The 18,017-nt window shown below is 34.9% G+C and overlaps 3 protein-coding genes across 4 annotated transcripts; 1 reads left to right on the forward strand and 2 right to left on the reverse strand.

Moving 5' to 3' along the window:
- Window positions 1-1,011: 1,011 nt before the first annotated feature.
- LOC147556870 (uncharacterized) lies at window positions 1,012-5,287 on the reverse strand. The gene is made up of 4 exons (XM_086657840.1): window positions 5,043-5,287; window positions 3,295-3,984; window positions 1,960-2,115; window positions 1,012-1,557 (listed from the first exon to the last, which is right to left on the reverse strand). Exons 2-4 carry the CDS (start codon window positions 3,850-3,852, stop codon window positions 1,252-1,254), a joined length of 1,020 nt encoding a protein of 339 aa, XP_086513966.1. The 5' UTR covers window positions 3,853-3,984; window positions 5,043-5,287; the 3' UTR covers window positions 1,012-1,251.
- Window positions 5,288-11,978: 6,691 nt separating this feature from the next.
- On the reverse strand, window positions 11,979-15,082 carry LOC147556871 (uncharacterized). 2 transcript variants are annotated; one of them, XM_086657843.1, is made up of 4 exons: window positions 14,133-15,082; window positions 12,798-13,646; window positions 12,576-12,713; window positions 11,979-12,419 (listed from the first exon to the last, which is right to left on the reverse strand). In XM_086657843.1, exons 1-4 carry the CDS (start codon window positions 14,253-14,255, stop codon window positions 12,417-12,419), a joined length of 1,113 nt encoding a protein of 370 aa, XP_086513969.1. In that variant the 5' UTR covers window positions 14,256-15,082; the 3' UTR covers window positions 11,979-12,416. The 2 variants fall into 2 exon arrangements, with proteins under 2 accessions (XP_086513969.1, XP_086513968.1); XM_086657842.1 differs by lacking the exon at window positions 11,979-12,419 and having other exon boundaries at window positions 12,532-12,713.
- LOC147556872 (putative polygalacturonase At3g15720) lies at window positions 14,900-16,244 on the forward strand. The gene is made up of 4 exons (XM_086658719.1): window positions 14,900-15,058; window positions 15,212-15,229; window positions 15,830-16,037; window positions 16,135-16,244. The coding sequence occupies exons 1-4, from the start codon at window positions 14,900-14,902 to the stop codon at window positions 16,242-16,244; spliced, it is 495 nt and encodes a 164-aa protein (XP_086514845.1).
- Window positions 16,245-18,017: the final 1,773 nt, after the last annotated feature.

The raw sequence follows: 18,017 nt of genomic DNA on the forward strand, positions 1-18,017 counted from the left end.
AGCCTTTTCCATATCACAATTATATACTAATTGAACTACACACAAAATAACCTAAATGGCCGTAATTACTGAAAAAATAAAGAATACAAGTAAACCATTCTCACCATCTCTAAGACCACCAACTAATTTGTTATTAGAAAAAGAAAAAAGATTCACATGGAAAACAATATTGGGTTGATCAAGTCATTCATAAATATTTCTTTTAATTGAAGTTTTTTCTATCACTCTAACAAGTAAAAATTTATTAAAATAGCGATTATAAATAATATTACTTATGGTTGATAATTCAGTTAAATAAACTTCATTAGCCTTAAACTTTCTCTATTAATTAGGTTTAAACCGTTTATGATGCCTATTAACTTCTTAATGCATGTGATCAGTTTTGCTTTTTGTCCCCATAAGGTTTATGGACTTAAGGACAGACCGAGAGAGGGTGAAGAAAAGAACTTCCAACCAAAAAAAGTTATTTTCTTCATTTAGTGCGAACCAATGAAAACCGTACACAGACAACAAAAATAAAAAGAAATTGATGGATCATTTTTGAAAATAAAATTTGTTTAGGGAGTTTTTGACCAATTTTTAAACTTCTTTTTATGGAAATACGACTGCATAATAAGTTGAAAAGTAAATTTCATGGAAAACTACAACATGTTTTGAATACTGTAGAGATGTCAGAGGAGGATGAAGAATCGAGTCCCAGAAGGGCTCTTCATGATTTCTCCTAGACCGCTTAGCTAGAACATCAACATTATTGTTACGATTTCTACCAACAAACTGAATACACATACAAGTAAAAAAGTTTCTATATTGTGGTAGGAGCTCTGGACTGTCGTCGAATCTCACGTAAAATCAATCCTACAATGTCTTCGTTCAACGAGATGAAAGAAGCATCAATGTTCATCAAACGCAAAGCATCCTAGGAGGAATACATTGAGATTTTCAGACTAGTTGGATCCCATCTCTGGGTTATGTTTGGCGAGAGCTAATAATTGGAGAGATACGACTTAACAATTGAAAAAAACCAAAAGAACCACGAAAATACATAACAATTACAAGTACAATATGGTTCAAATCATCCCTAAACAATGAAAAGACATAGTCATCCTTGAATAAAGTTTGTAAGAAAATAATAATGTTACAAATTGGCAGCTTCGCCAGATTTACTTCTTAAAAACCGACTTGAAATTCAGAAACCTGCCCCAAAGAGGCAAAACCGGGTTCAAATTCTTTTACTAAATTGGACTGGAGTCATTATTTTCTCCATACAGCTTCAACTTCGTCGGTTCTGAATCTCTGAGTGAAAGTAGAATCCTCTAATGGAGTCGATATACCGTTTGCGTGAGCAAGGAGTCCAGTGTAAGCGATCATTGCACCATTGTCGATGCAATACCGGTCATCTGTTGCAAATAAGTTTCCGCCTCTTTCGGAGCACATTATTTTCATCATCTCTTGTAATCGCTCATTGCAGCCCACACCTCCAACGATAAGTACATCTTTCTTATCACAATGTGCCATTGCTCGCTCTGTTATCTCTACAAGCATCGCGAACAATGTTTCCTACCAATTTTTGACAAAAATCACGGTCATTACAGATGAAGCGGAAAAACAACGTAGTAAGGTTTTTTGTTCTTGACACATGATTGTTGCTAAAGGCAAAGAGAAAAAGAAAACAGTTGGCTGATAAAAAATTACGACAAAAGGTAGCTACAATGTTACCTTTTCTCTGGGGGAGAAGACAGTCAACACAATTACAACACGAAAAACAGCGTTACAAAGGTAAAGAGGCAAAATGGAACTTCTCAAATAAGTAACGAACTCCCACCATTACCAAATAATGTAAAATTATCATTTTGGTTGACTTCGAACACACTGATATGATAAGTGTGTTCAAAATTACAAAGCTTGTGTAGTTTTCTATTACTATAGTATCTATATGGAGAAAGAACAATCACTACTTACCTGCAATGAATAGCATAAATCCGCAGGAGTACATTCATTATTTTTTAGCTTCTCCACGGCGGTGGCTTCGATGTAGCTTAATATTCCACTAAAGGAAACATCCATTCCTTTGACTGCATAAGGAAGGTCTATAAATTGTAGTCCTTTCTTCGCAAGCTGGTAAAATATGCAATGTTCATATCCAAGTAAAAAAATAAAAAAGAGAAATTTAATTCAAAACTCAAAGGCAGGAACATTACGATTTTCTTATCCTATATTTTGATTTGCGATTATAATCTTAATCAATCACCAGTACTACTACATAATACATAAAAGAGTATAAAAATAGAGTTGTACTTTACAGTTCTATCCCATTACACACAAAATGTTCACAATCTGAGTGTCTAAAATATGACTACCCACTTATCTAACACGGGAAAAATACTAAAAAGGAGTAACCGTGTCACATACCATACAATTACAATGCCAATGATAGTAATACTGATGGAATACAGACCAAGAAGACGTCGGATATGTGGGAAAAGGTAGCACCTTACAACTTCAAAAATGCTACTAGTGTCATACTGTCCTAGCTCGTAAACAACTTAACACAAAGACTTGAATATATTGCCTCACAGCGACGAAAACAATGAACTACTTAATTCACTAATCACTATTACCTATGTAACAAAATAAGCGTCAAACGTTATCATGTAGTGTCAAACACTGTGAGTACGAGAATGCTAAACACGAATCCCATATATCATAGTCATAATTATAACGTCATCTATATTTACAGCAAGTCTACATATACCAACCTATTAAGGTTGGTGGTGGGTACATCCACGCGAACGAAAAACCACCATTAGATGTTCCAATAATGTAAGATATTGAGAACATTAGATAGTCATCTTTAGAACATCATAAAATCCTAAAACTGTAATCATGCCACATAAATGTACCTACATGTAAATAACACTATACATCAAAGATGTCTACAGTAGTATTTGATGGCTCTAACACAATTGTGCATAAATATACAAGATCGACATATAAAATGTAAATATTGATATAAGACCTAAGTAAGGAAAAAGCGCCTACTTTAGTTAAATGGTAACTGTGTGTCTCTCTACTAGGGAGACCAGGGTTCGAATCTTAATGTTTCAGAAGGAAAAAAAAGGCTTGAAATCAAGGTGGTGCCTTTTTTCTTATGGTCTTCTAATTCCTTTGAGAAATCCTTTTTCTCTCTTATAGTTCTACATTTCCAAATTGAAAACCGAAAACCTAATTTTCTATTTGTTTTGTACTACTACTACTACTACTAATAACAATAATCAAATGAATGAAAGAGATTACCTGCTCAATGTTATAACCTGGGCTAGGATCATTAGAGAGTGTTAAAACCCTAGCAAATCGATCTAAACAATTTCCAACAGCAATATCAATGGTTTCCCCAAAAATTCGATACTTTCCTTCACTATAAGCAATAACCTGAGTATTTCCACCACTAACATATAAAACAACAGGATCATCAGCACCAGTAACAATCCTTCCCATTTCAATATGAGCAACACAATGATTAACCCCAATAATTGGTTTCTTCCATAGTTGAGAAAGTATTCTAACAACTATTGCTGATACTTGAAGAGGAGCACCCATTCCTGGTCCTTTAGTGTAACATAAACAATCAATTGAATCAATTGAAGTTATATTTGCTGATTTTAGGGCTGATTTGATCAGTGGAATTATGTGTTGAAGATGGTGTTGAGCTGTTTCTCTTGGAAGAAATCCATGACCTGGAGGAGTTATGTATGTATGACGAGGGTTTGATAAGATTGTTCCATCTAAGGTTACGATTCCTACTCCAATTTTGTTAGCAGACCCTTCAAACCCTAGGGCAATCATTTGTTTCATCTCTGGTTTTAGAGAGAGAAAGTAGTTGAAGAAGAACAAAGGGTTTTAGCAGTTGAATGCGGTAGAGATGTCAAAAGGGGATGAGGAATGGAGTCCCAAAAGGGCTATAAATTGTACTCCTTTCTTTGCAAGCTGGTAAAATATGCAAATATTCAGATCAAAGTAAAAAAAAAAAAAAAAATTTAATTCAAAACTCAAAAGCAGGAACAACATTACGATTGTCTTATCCTATATTTTGATTTGCAATTATAATCTTAATTCAATCACTTGTACTACTACATGATACATAAAAGAGTCTAAAAACATAGAGTTGTACTTTACAGTTCTATTCCATTGCGGTGCACGTACACACAAAATGTCCATAATCTGAGTGTCTAAAAATGACTACCCACATATCTATACGGATAAATAGTAAAGGAGTACCCAAGTCACATACCACAATGTCGAGTTGCATATAATTACAATGCCAATGATAGTAATACTCATGGAAATCATGGAATACAGATCAGGAAGACATCAGATATGTGGGAAAAGTTAGCACCTTACAACTTCAAAAATGCTACTAGTGTCATACTGTCCTAGCTCGTAAACAACTTAACGCAAAGACTTGAATCTATTGCCTCACAGCGACGAAAACAATGAACTACTTAATTCAGTACTAATTCTTACCTATGTAACAAATAGGTGTCAAACGTTATCATGAAGTGTCAAACACTGTGAGTACAAGACTGCTAAAACACGAAAACCTAATTTTCTTCTTAAATAGGACTGATACTACAATAATACCAGTTTTGTACTAATTAAGTATGTTAAAATGTGGGTATGGAAGTTTGTTTAACTAATCATTTTTCCAAGTTTTAAACTTTAAACTTAGGCATTAGAACCAATCAGAATAAGAATTATAAGACCATACTTAAAGTACAGTAAAATCATCAAACCTAATTCACACATCAAACACCACTGTTTATACCATCAAGAAACCCTAATTTTATATAACAAAAAGTAAAGTGAGGATGAAAGTAATGTCAAATGGAGGAACAGAAACTGCGTACAAGGTGGTAGAAAAAAAAAAATCAAAACATGTAATAAAAACCCTAGAAATAACCAATCTATACTGGTGCTGATAAACAATTGAAAGACAGGAAGGATCTGAAAAGTAGAAAGAGAAATGAGATAGGGAGGGAGCTAACCTTGCTGTTGAATCGCCGGAGAAACACAATATCTTCACTTTGAGAGTGCTTAGTGATTTTCTAGTCCCGAACCACCAAACCCCTATTTCTGAAAACAAAAAATGAGCGTTTGGTCCAAATTTTTGGGGGAAATGGGCGTTTTGTCCCTTCTCAGCCAAATATGCATTTCCAGTCCAAGCCTTATGACAGCTCACACTTTTCTGTGACAGATTTTTAAAAATCCCTCTTTTACCCTTCCATTGAAAACACTCTTACTTCCTGACGCCTTTGTCAGCGTGATGGAGAGGGAGCAATTAATACCATTTAATGAGGGATGGAGATTTGACGTTAATTGCTTCAAAAATCTCTCTAAATCCCTGCAATCACACCTAAATATCTCCAAATCTCCTTATTTTCTGCTTCTCTCTCTCTCTAAGTCCTTCTCAAAACAGTTTCATCTCTCTCTATTTCTTTCAAATTTCAAAATTTCAGCCAAATTTTCAGCTAAAATTTGAAAGCCCGCCCATAAGTTAGAAAGATTTCATCTGAGAAGCTTATTTATACAGAGATTTTGGGAAGTTAACTACATTGGTCATTATCTTCCTCTGACTTTGTTTTCTTCTTTCAGGTGAAACTTTCTGATTTTTTATTCCTTTGTCTTCAATGCTTACCCGAAACCATGAGACCATTATCTTCTTTGTCTTCAATACTATACTAAATATTTCACCTGAATATTTCTGACTTTCTTAGTTAAACATTAATGCTCTCCTAAACCATTACCGTCATTCCAATTCCTCATATTTTTCCTGAATATTTAACCTGAAGGTTTCACCCTGAATGTTTCTGATTTTTTTTCAAACTTTCTTATATTCCAGGTTTATTTGTTGGCGTTACATAATGGATGGCCTTGAAGAAATAATCAACCTGTCAAACACAGTATCATTCACGTATGGAAGTAAATTGATATTGTTATGTTATTACTGAATCCTTGTTGATAACAAGATTCATATTCTCATTTTCTTTTCTGTTTTCCTTTCAGTCAAATGCTTTTGAACGTTGGATCAACCGGTCATCTCTGGTGAATGGATGTTTATGTTACTTTCTTTAGTACTTCTCTTTTTCTTTTACAATGATTACTTGAATCAATGTTTACTTGAACTACTCAGGGTGGAGCGCAACTTTTTCTGTTCTACCCCTCCTCCTGTAGCTGTAGCACACGCTAGATATGCTCAACAGGAAAGACAGTGGTAGTCTACTTTAATACTCCTCATATTGCATAATAATTCATAGTAAACTCATTGATTTCCATTGTACAATCTGGTTTCCTATAAAGTAGTAATTACCCTATTTAGATAAGTGCGTAAATTGTCTTATTTACAGTTAACTCTTTGATTTTCAGTAAACCAACTGGTTTCTAGTAAACAAGATGATCTGTTGTCAACTAGATAGTTCTCTAACCATATACGTGTGTAAATTGTGTTTGTTTTCGTAAAGTCGATGTTTCCCGTAAAACTAGTCTGTTTCTGGTAAACTACCTGGTTAACTGTAAACTTGATAGTTCCTATTCATATTATTTCCCATTAGATTAGAACTTATCCACTTTGCACTGGACACCTAATGGTTGTTTACAATAAACTCAGTTTCCTATAAAATAAGAATTACCCTATTCATATATGTTCGTAGTCTTGTTTACAATAAACTATTTGGTTTCCGGTGCACTAACAGGTTTCTGGAAACCAGAAAGATTTTATGTCAACTAGATTTTCTGGCAATTGACAATTGTTATGTTTCATGCAGTTTCCCACAAGATTTTATCTCTCCCTCCTCAACAACTCATTCTGAGGCATCTACTGCGCTCGTTAGGAGTGAACCTCTACGATCAGATAGTTGGCCAGAAGTTTTTACATCCATTGGGCAGGAATTTCCCGGGGGTGCTCCTGCGTTTCGACAAGCTCTTAGTCGATATTCCATAAAACATGGATACAATTATAAATTCCTTAAGAATGATCTATTCCGGATAACTTGTATATGCAAAACCCCCAGCTGTGGTTGGTCCATTCATGTTGTTGCTCCTCTGAAGTCCCGTTCCATGTTTGTTCTTAAAGCTTTCAACCTTGTCCATACGTGTGATGATTTTGTATTGTCTTCCTGTAAGCCTAGGCTGTCAACAGAAGCTGTCAGCCAGTTAATAGCTGATGACATCCGAGAGAATCCTACAAAGAGTACGAAAGACATTATAACATTATTTAAAAAGGATTATGGTATAGCTCTTAGCTACTACTATTCATATAAAGCTCGAAATGCTGCTATTTCTTTAACATATGGTGAAGAAGAGGATTCATATGCGAAGCTCCAGTGGTATGTGGATGCACTATCTCGATCTAACCCAAATAGTCATATTGATCTTCAAGTCTATCTAGTTTCTCGTCGTTTTGTTAGAATATTTATTGCTCTTGGAGCGAGTATCGAAGGCTACAAGCACTGCCGACCGTTAATATTTGTTGATGGTACCTTTGCCAAAACCAAATACAATGGATGCATACTTGCAGCGGTAGCAAAGAATGGAAACGATGGTACTTACGTCCTAGTATAGTTTTCTAAAAACTACTTGATTTTCTGACCACTACCCAGTTTTCTGAAAACTATCTGGTACGAAAATAAAATAAATGTCTGTTGCCTACGCTGATTCATTACTGATTCATTGCAGGATTGTTTGTTGTTGCCTACGCTGTTGTTGATGTAGAGAACGATCCAAACTGGACTTGGTTTTTCTGCAATTTGGGACGAGTTGTCGCTAGTAGTCCAGAGTTGATGTTTATGTCTGATTGGCACCATGGTATTATAAACGCAGTTTCTAACATATTCCCAGAGGCCCACCATTCATATTGTGTATGGCATTTACGCAACAATATGAATTTACGTGTCAAAAATGGTGCCAAGAAGTCTGACTATTTCCAGTCACTAATATTTAAAGCGGCTCGGGCGCTAACTGTTCCGGACTTTCAAAAGTACACTACAGAACTTGTTGTCATGGGCGGCAATGGAGTGCAACCATTTTTGTACTCTGTCAATCCTAAAAACTGGGCCGATGTGTATTTTCCAGGTAATAGGTATGGTTTGATTTGTTCTTCTCTATCTGAGTCTTTCAATTCTTGGGTAAAGAACGAGAGAGTTCTTCCCATTTCGGTCATGCTCGATATGTTGCGGGTAAAAATAATGAACATGATGAACGATCGAAGGATTGAATCGTCCTTCTGGAACTCATTCCTATGCCCAAAAGTCAATGAGACAATGAAGTCCAGATTTAATGTTGCCTGCAGTTAGAAATGTCTTCAGTCTTCTGAATTCAAATATGAAGTTATGTCGAACCCCAGCCACTCCGTTGATCTTGCTAATCTGACTTGCTCATGTCGTAAGTGGCAAGTTCAAGGTATTCCATGTGAACATGCTATCTTGTGTATTAAAGTGCATGGAGGTGATTCCTCAAAGTTTTTTGATCCTGCTGTCACAACGGACGCTTATTGTAAGACCTACAGTCTTTACATCAACCCTGTCCCTACTTTTGATGCACCAAAATCTTTCGATAAAGCCAACATGATACTTCCTCCCTTAACCAAGAAGCGTCCCGGAAGACCGCGAACTGTTAGGATTGAAAGTTCCGGGAACCTTCGAAAAAGATAGAGGGTATGTGGTTGATGTAAACAACTCTCTTATCACAACAGTGCTTCGTGCAACAAACCTATTTAGTGATTGTAAATGTTCTTCATTTGAGCAGGGGAAGAGTGTGCACCGGACATTCTACAATTTTGAATAGCTTCTACAGTGTTGAAGTTTTTCAGATTATGAAGAGAGTGTGTGTTTTTGTTAACATTCTGCTGTTCTTTTTTTGTGTAACTTATGTGGCACATAAGTTAGTTATTTAGTGCCACCAACCTATGTTTTCAGGATGCTATCTTGTTTTCAGGATTCTATCTTGTTTCGAGTAAATTTAGTAATGTGTTGGACATTGAACTGTTTCCTGGAATTTTGAAAATGTACTGTCTCTATGTCTCTATGTTTCCTTCTGCAACCTATGTCTGTGTTTTTGTTAACATTGCAACCTATGCCTGTGTTTTTCAGGATTCTATCTTTGTTTCCAGTGAATCTGGTAATGTGTTGGACATTGAACATTATTTGTGTACTAAAGTGAAGCTTGTAAATTTACTGTCTCTATGTTTTGAGTTTCCAATTTATGTTTAACGTAAATTTAGTAATGTATTGGACATTGAATTGTTTCCGAGAACATGTTGTAGTTAGACACTTTTGTACTTCGATTAATGAACTTAACAAAACAATGATAAAAAATATGTCAATGTTCTAAGTCACAAACCATTAATATTTCACCATATAATCCGTTCCTAAGTAAACTTAACAAAAAAACACATAAACTTTTAGATATTTAAATTTTTAGTTTTCTTCTACAATACTCCTCCTCCATCCGTCCTTTGACTCCTCCAAAATTTGGTAGGTTACTTCTGCCCTCTTTCTCCTTGCTCTGTCTTCATATTGTTCTTTTTGCGAGCACTTTGGCGGGTAATTATGCTTGATGCTTTATTTCTTCCATCTTTATCATTACGTAGAGACCGCAATCAGGACTGTTTGTTTTTAAAATTTGAGGAACACACAGTTAGTTTCATGTACGGAATAACATAGTATTGTAATGGCCCAAAATCTGGGCTCACCTGTCCCCTTGTTGGGGGCATTCAACATCTTTAATGAATGGGATTTTTGAGGCAATTTTTTTCCTTCCGCACTTCATCTTTATCATCTTTGCTGCCAGGATTTCTGCTAATTCTTTTGCATTGTAGTTACATCTGTTTCCCAGGTCGATGTCACGAAGTAAGGAGTTGAAGTGCGTCCACTCGTTCTCCCCAAAATCATACACCAACAAAGTCCAGTGATGGCCCTCCAAAGAGTCATCACTGGATGTTGAATTAAGTGGAACGCACAACATTGTTGTATGATCTTTGATGAAGTGCTTCTTAATCCGATCATCTAAATTAGCTTTGATTGTTCTTTCACTGCGCTTCTGCCTTATCATTGTCTGCATTGTGTCATTTTTAGTTTACTAGTGAATCACAAAATCCTCTTCAAATTTATTATAGTAATGGCTAAGAAACTTACAAATAGCAACAATGATAGGAAAAGCACTTCACGGTCGATGTTCGAATCTGCCAACATTAAGTTGTCTGCAAACCAATCAATTATTTGAGAGTCACAACCTCTATTCATCATCAGCTCGTCTAAATCTTTTGCTGTTAGGCAGTGATGTTGTTCCTTGTTCCAGACATCGAGGTTGTACAAGACAAAGTAGAATTCATTAGTCACTCAGAATAATTAACTAGAAACTGGCTTGTTTACTAACCACAAACCAGTTTACCCGGAACCTTCCTGTGTACCAGATACACACAAATTTTCTGTCTGAAAAAAAAATTCTGAACCAAAAAAATTATGAAGGAATAGATAATACCTTGTCCATCCATTTTTCATGAACTCTTCCATCAATGGTTTCAGTGTCTTTCACATATGGCCATATCCCCCCTATTCTCCAGTTACTCAATTTCCCACGGGGTTCTTTCTTCAGTTTAATCATCTCCAAATCAATAACCGGGACTTCACTTGTTCCTTTTTCCGTTTTCCTCCTCACCCTTGGATTATTCTTAATCCTCTTCACAAGTGATGTTGGTACTGGCGAAGACCCTTTCCCTTTTTTGGATGCTACTCTTTTGGGAGGGCTTACATGGGGTGATTGAAACTGTCTCATGTTTGCGGACACTTCTTCCACTGATTGTCTTCCCATTTCAGCGATATAGTCGAAATTTTGGGCCTTGGGTGTACACTCTTCACCTTCTTCAATTTGCACGGGAGACTTCTTTGGTGGAGTCCACTCAATTAGTTGCGTCTGGAGTTCCATGTTGAGATCAAAACTAGGATAATCATTGTTTGGATCCACCATCCTCTTTACATTATAATCTGTAAATAAATTACATGTGGAGTATTAAATTTCTAAATTCCGAACAAAACTTAATGGTGGGGACAACTTAATATCAGAACGTTACCTCTTTCTTTTGGCAACTCCTTTTCCATTGTATCTTCAACCCAGCCCCCCTCCTCACTTGACAAATTTATTTGGATCTCCTCTTCATCAGAATCATCTTTACTTATTTTTGTTATAAATGGATATAAAAGAAGAATTTTAAACTTGATTTTGAGGGCCATTTAGTAAAGTTACGTACAAAATTGTGGGTTAAGATAATTGTCTGATATAACTTCAGTGTAAACAACACTAAGTCATTTCTGAGACATAGAATAATTTACTGTGAATCAAAAAGTTTCCTATAGAGGATCTAATTCTACTAATTAGAATTTCAATACTTAAAACCTGCCAATTGTTTACTATTTTTGGAATAAGAATAAAAACACGTGAAACTAACTGAATACTAAATGTAGAGAACAATATTAGATTAAACCAAAATAAATTCTTAATCTGAAATTAGAGTTTGCCTTTTTTCGCAGCTTTGCGTGCACCCTTGCTTTTTTCCTTTTTTTCATCCTTTGTCTCCTCATCTTCATCCTGTTCTTCCTCACTCGCTTCATCTTCTTCTTTTTCTTCTTTACTGCCTTCTGAATCATCTTCCTCACTGTTCTCATCATCATCTTCTTCACCATCATCTTCTTCAGCATCATCTTCTTCACCATCATCTTCTTCAGCATCATCTTCTTCAGCCTCTTCTTCCTCACCTTCTTCATCATCCGTATCTTCTTCTCCACTTTCGGAAATTTCCTCATTACTCACTTTACCTTTTTTCTTATCTTCCTTTCCTGCAACTTCTTTACTCTTTTCCTGCAATTTTCCCCCCTTTACTGCATCTTCCTTTCCTGCAACTTCTTTACCTTTTCCCTTATCTTCCTTTCCTTCAACTTCTTTACCTTTTCCTGCAACTTCTTTTCCTGAAACTTCCTTACTCTCTTTACCCTTTTCCTTTACTTTCTCCTCTTTTTTCTCTTTCTCCTGAGCCTCCTGTTGTTGTTCTGGTGCTTTCTCTGTATTCATTTCCATTAAATGCACTAAAATGCTTTCCGCTGATCGAACATAAGTGGCTACTGGAATCATTCCCTCTGCCAGTAGATCTGAATATCCTTTGAATGCATCGTCCCTCTCTTCAATAGCTTCTGCCAGTTCTGCCTGAAGTTCTTCATTTTCTTTCCTAAGCTTTTCATTCTCTTTCTCCAGCTGGTCATTTCTTAGCTTAAGTTGGTCAATCTCAAGAATGAAGTCACTTACGTTGGACTTGGTCTCTATTGTTTGCACGAACTTGGTTTCTTCTTCGTTGAGGGGGAAAACAAAAGCTTCACTTACTTGAAAGAAAATGAAAAACATTTCAGTAATAACCATATCAGTAAAACAATAAGTTTCTAAACCAATAAGTTTCCAGTAAACCAATAAGTTTCCAGTACATAAGTTAGTTTACATTAAACCCACAAGTTTACTGGTATGTAAATGTTATTTTATACTTGTTCAGATGTCAGACTGGCTAGTTTCTCGTCAAACGTTTCAGTTATTTTCAACAGACACCACCTTACAATCCTTGGGATTTCATCTTTATACCTCTCCTCTCTTTCATAGTATAGAGTATGCTCACAGAACCATAGCTTTAAATAAGACGAACACATTTGTAAATTCAATAAGGCACTTCAATTCTAATATATAATTGAAATGAACTTAAACATACTCACAGGCAGGAGTAGTAGGCAGTCTGAAGCTCTAATTAGGTCGTTCGGGTGCTTATTCATGTGGTTTATCATGTATTGGTGCACCACCACTGGCCAATTATAACTGTGAATTGTTTCCATTGATTCCAGGTAGAGCGGAATCTGTGCTGGAATCGAGTACCCTGTTGTTGAAGGAAATAAAACATTGGCAGCAATAAACATGATTATGAACCTGATGGCATCCATCTCATCCTCTTCCCCAACCGCCTTTCTCATTGCATTAGCTATTTTAATGCATGTCACTTTTGGAGGCACCTCTCCGAAGTACTTTTTACAAAAATCTACTTGTGGTTTCTTGAGTACTTTGGTGGTTGGGAAAACCTCTGTTACCTCCCCTCTCAATGGCATGCCAAGAATCACAGAAACATCCTGAGGCTTCAGCTTTAACATTTTGCCAGCGAGGTTGAAAGTTTCTGTCGAAGAGGAATACAAGCAGAGGAGTTTAAAAATCGCCTTGTTTGGTCGACTTGTGCTGTCTAAGCCAATCTTGACATTTATAAACGCGTTCACCAAGTTGTTGAAGGGAGACTCTGCAAGCAACTCCTTCTGCCTGCTTGTCAATTTTGGATATGTTACTTTCAACTGGGTCCATGTGTTTTTAAGAGAAATCTTGTACACCTTGGACAACTTGGTTGCCAAATTTTCGGGTCTATTTTTTGGCTCACTTAAAGAGCCAAGCCAGGCACTTGCAGAGTCACCTTCAGGTACAGCTTGTTGTGTCTTCTTTTTTGGCCTTCCTTCAGGTTTTACATTTGCCATTTTTCTCTTTCCTTTTGTTTGTGGCACCACTGTTAAGGTATCATCTTGTGAGACCTGAAAAAATTACAAACCACTGACATTAGAAAGAATTGAATTTTCTGGCAATCATCTGTGTGTTTCATAAAGAAAACTTAACTATGGTAACCATTCAGTGTACAGGAAATCAACTGATTTACTGCAGCTATTTTGTTCTACCAGAAATCAACTGGTTTACTACAACTATTTTGTTGTACTAGTACGTAGTAAAATTTTCTGCGAATTCCTCTTTGTAAAATATACAGCTTTATAAAAAAAAAACTACAAACCACTCACATAAGAAAGAGTTGAATTTTTTGGAAATTTATCTATGTCTTACATAGTTAAGTATTCTGGATAATTTTTTTGAAACTATCCAGTGTACAAGAAATCAACTGGTTTACTGGAACTATTTGGTTGTACCAGTACACAACTTTATGAAACAGATCAATCTACAGGAAATATTATTATGTACTCGGAATAAGTTTATGAAACAGAAAATAGTTAAAGTTTTCAGTTACATACCTTTTTTCTAGGGCTCATTCTTCTACTTACTTGTTCTTCAATAACTGTCTTCGATCTGCTAGACCGAGGTTCATCAATGGATACTTTCTTACTTGATTGTTTTGATGAAGTAGGCTTTACCATCTGTCCAAAACAAAGTAATATCACACATTAACCAAATCTCTTAGTTGTTCAAGATATAGAGATAGATAGAGAGAGAAAAAAAAAAAATTAGAACATTAGGGCTTTTTGAATGAAAAATTACCAGAGAAAATAACAAAAACGTATGTTCATGATATAGAGCTTGATTCAGATAGCTTTTGTTAATTATGTAAGATTTACAATTTTTACCCTAATTTACATGTAGGCTTTCTTAAAAGCATGGAGAGATATTTGTAGAACAAATATAGCTTCTCCAACCCTTAAAGTATCATCATACAAGACATTTTTGTTGAGTCATATAACTTTGAAAGGTCCATGCACTTCTCAAGACATTCATTTACAGGTAATATTTGACCATATATTATAACACCTATTTTTGGCTTATAATAACAACCGTGATACACATCCCCGACACGCGCCGAAACCCGGCGGGGTGACGTGTCGGGCTGTGATCTAGAGAGGACACGTCACCCCGCCGAGTTTCGGCCGGGTTTCGTACCAGGATGAGGATCATTTTCCTTATAATAATGGCTTCCATAAGTTTTAAAATTTTTTAGACATTGATTGGAAATCCTTAATAGCAAATTAGCAATATTACATTGTATGTGCAGATTTTGGGGAAAATAATGGCACCAAACCAAATTGAATTGTGGGATGAGAATAAGGGTAAAAAAGGATGGATTATATTATCTAAAGTGAAAGGGCTAACCATTTATGGATCAGGCGAAATTGATGGACAAGGTTCTGCTTGGTGGGATCTAATGTCCACCTCTGAAAACTCATATGTAATGTATACCTTTTGTTTCTTCTTTCTTTATTTCTAATCTTCTCCTTTTCCTTTGTCAAAATTTAGATTTCATTTCATTCTTTTCCTAAAACTCTAACTTTTTTTTATCTAATATGTAATTGATTCTGATATTTGATTTGTTTATTTGCAGGAACCTGAACGAGCAACGGTAACCTTGATTTGTTAGAGTTGTCTCCACTGCTTATCTACAAACAAATCTAATTCTAAATCTTAATACTCTCTCTAGCATTAGAGTCGAACTTTTTCATTTTTCTTTGGACAAAATGTGAATGTACATAGGGCAGCTCAACTCGCCAACCCTCTCCTCATGTGAAGGATGTATCCGTAGAGCTGGGTTGACGTTTGTACATATAAAACTCATGTTTTCCGCTTCATGTTAGTAGCAGAAGGTGAAACCTTAACCTCAATGCCTACCCTTCCCCAACCTCCACCTTATTCGGCCCCAAATTTAGTTTTGTGCTAGAAAATATTGTCTATTGAAGTCAAACACGTATCAACAACTAGTTTATTTTATACCTATACGGCTATATAGGTCCTTGGGATGAACTCGTAGTCTCTACTACTCATTTCAAATGAATCAGAGTTCTAATAAAAATAATCTTAGATACAAAATAAATTTGTGGAAATATAATCACACAACTTGCAAGAATAACAATTCCAACAAAGTAAGACATAAGCACACAACTTTTTTTGATGAAATATAATCACACAACTTGAATTATTGATATTTCTCTTTTGTGGGTTTTAGGCACTAAGAATAGAGGAGTGTAATGGACTTCATTTAAGTGGGTTGAAATTTAGGAACAGCCAGAAAGGTCATATCTCCATAACAAAATGCGACAATGCTACCATTTCTAACATATCTGTAACTGCTCCTCAAGATAGTCCTAACACTGATGGCATTGACATCGGTCAATCAAAATACATTCTAGTAAAAGACTCCTCTTTTTCGACCGGTACGTTTTACAACTTTACCCTTTCATACCCTTTTCTTATTTTGATTTTTATTTATATTTGATTTTTTTTTAATTATGGTTTTGTGTTTTATATTAGGTGATGATTGTGTTGCTATTAATGGTGATTCTAATTTCATTAACATCTCAAATGTGCATTGTGGCCCTGGACATGGCATAAGGTTTGTTCCTAAATCTTCTAGTACTTAACCCATTACTTACACCAATTGTTAAAAGTGGAGGAAAATAATACAAGCGGGGAACAACACCGTTGAAATAGTACCATGTTAGCAATTACCAATTTCCAAGAGAACAATACTGTCCAAAATGAATTGAGTTAAAGTATCTAGAGCCTCGGACACAGACAATCTAACTTTTAAACTTGTCACGTGAAACTCTTGCGTTTTCTTAACCCAAAAGCACCACCAAATAACGATGGAAAAAAAAATGCAGTGTTAGAAGCTTAGGAGCAAATGGAGCTCATGAGAAGGTGGAAAATATATTTGTGCACAATTGTAAATTAACTCGATCTACAAATGGAGCTAGAATCAAAACATGGAAGGTACCTAATCTCTCGTTTAGCTCTCGAATGTGACCGGGGGCCTGTTTATTAGCCTCCTACAATTTACCAGTTGGAAAGGGACCTTCTGCCCAGCCACTCTCCCGACCGGGTTGAGAGATTGATGTTTAACTTTCTCTTCTAAATCTTGTCCGTCCACATAACCCAGGCAAGGGAGTAGTACCAAACTATCAAAGAAAAATTACTAAGATAAAAAAATATCCATGTCAATTTACATATATTTGTACTTGTCTTGGGATTTTCAGGGTGAGTCTGAATATGCAAGAAATATATCATTTGATGAAATAACACCAAGTCTATCCAGTTTCTTTGCAATCTAAATTTTATCTATGTACGGATGACATCTAAAGGAAAATAAGATCATATTGTTTAGATTATAATCAGACTGAACATAAATATACATCAAATTTCTTCACCTCCAAAACAATTTAATACATAACCATTACATTATATATTTCTCATGTTCTCAATTTTGTGGATGTCACCTCCAATTTCTCACATCTATAATTGACTCTGTTGTATTCTATTTTTGTTGAATTTACTAAATAAGTTTTTTGTGATATTCAAATTCCGAGTCAAGGTTATAAAAGTTAACTTATTTTATTTTGGAAAAAGATTGCATCGTGCCGAAGGCACGACGGACTATACCTAGTTATTATAATAGGTATCCGTCAATTGTCCATCAATGTATACGAAAATAAAAAATATAGTGTTGAAATATCTATAAAAATATGTTACTTCATATTTTTTTTTTTTGGATTCTCATTTGTTACTTCATATTATAAGATAATAATAATAATATTATTACAATAAGATGCCCATAAAAATATATAAAAAATTTAAGATAATTATAAAAATATAGTGTTGAAACATCCATAAAAATATAGTGTTGAAATATCTATAAAAATATGTTACTTTTATTATTATTATTATTAATTATTATTATTATTTTTATACATATGAGGCAATGTGCACATATATTCAGATGTCCACGAAAAATCCTAAAGTGTATTTTGAAATAGGAGTTAAAATATGTTATCTAATATAATAAAATAATAATATTATCATCAATACACGGATAACCAGATGTCTAGATAAGTTTAAAAAACATTTTTTTTTGAAATAATATAAAAAAGTTGTTATTTCATATGACAACATAATAATAATAATAATGATTATATATCATCATCCACATATATACAGGTGCCCATGAAAGTCAATAACAATTATTTGATGATATATTTTTATTGATGTTTTTAATATACATCAATTGAATACAATTATTTGTTTTTTAGACAATTTTTTTTATAAAGGTCTTTATTGTTTCAAACAGATCTTTAAATATTACTTTAACTTGGTGTATTGCGTTACTATTCATATCTACAAATTAAAATAAATACTTC

This window comes from Eschscholzia californica, unplaced genomic scaffold, assembly GCF_041429995.1.
Source record: "Eschscholzia californica isolate CP2 unplaced genomic scaffold, dmEscCali1.0.p SCAF_2, whole genome shotgun sequence".
NCBI classification, from domain to species: domain Eukaryota; kingdom Viridiplantae; phylum Streptophyta; class Magnoliopsida; order Ranunculales; family Papaveraceae; genus Eschscholzia; species Eschscholzia californica.

Coding starts and splice junctions, on each gene's coding strand:
- LOC147556870 (XM_086657840.1), bottom strand. CDS start 3,852: ATGAAACAAATGATTGCCCTAGGGTTTGAAGGGTCTGCTAACAAAATT. Junction 2,116..3,294: donor CAGGTTATAACATTGAGCAG/GTAATCTCTTTC, acceptor ATATTTTACCAG/CTTGCGAAGAAAGGACTACA. Junction 1,558..1,959: donor ATTTATGCTATTCATTGCAG/GTAAGTAGTGAT, acceptor AAAAATTGGTAG/GAAACATTGTTCGCGATGCT.
- LOC147556871 (XM_086657842.1), bottom strand. CDS start 14,255: ATGGTAAAGCCTACTTCATCAAAACAATCAAGTAAGAAAGTATCCATT. Junction 13,647..14,132: donor GAATGAGCCCTAGAAAAAAG/GTATGTAACTGA, acceptor TAATTTTTTCAG/GTCTCACAAGATGATACCTT. Junction 12,714..12,797: donor ACTGCCTACTACTCCTGCCT/GTGAGTATGTTT, acceptor TCTTATTTAAAG/CTATGGTTCTGTGAGCATAC.
- LOC147556872 (XM_086658719.1), top strand. CDS start 14,900: ATGGCACCAAACCAAATTGAATTGTGGGATGAGAATAAGGGTAAAAAA. Junction 16,038..16,134: donor AGACTCCTCTTTTTCGACCG/GTACGTTTTACA, acceptor GTTTTATATTAG/GTGATGATTGTGTTGCTATT.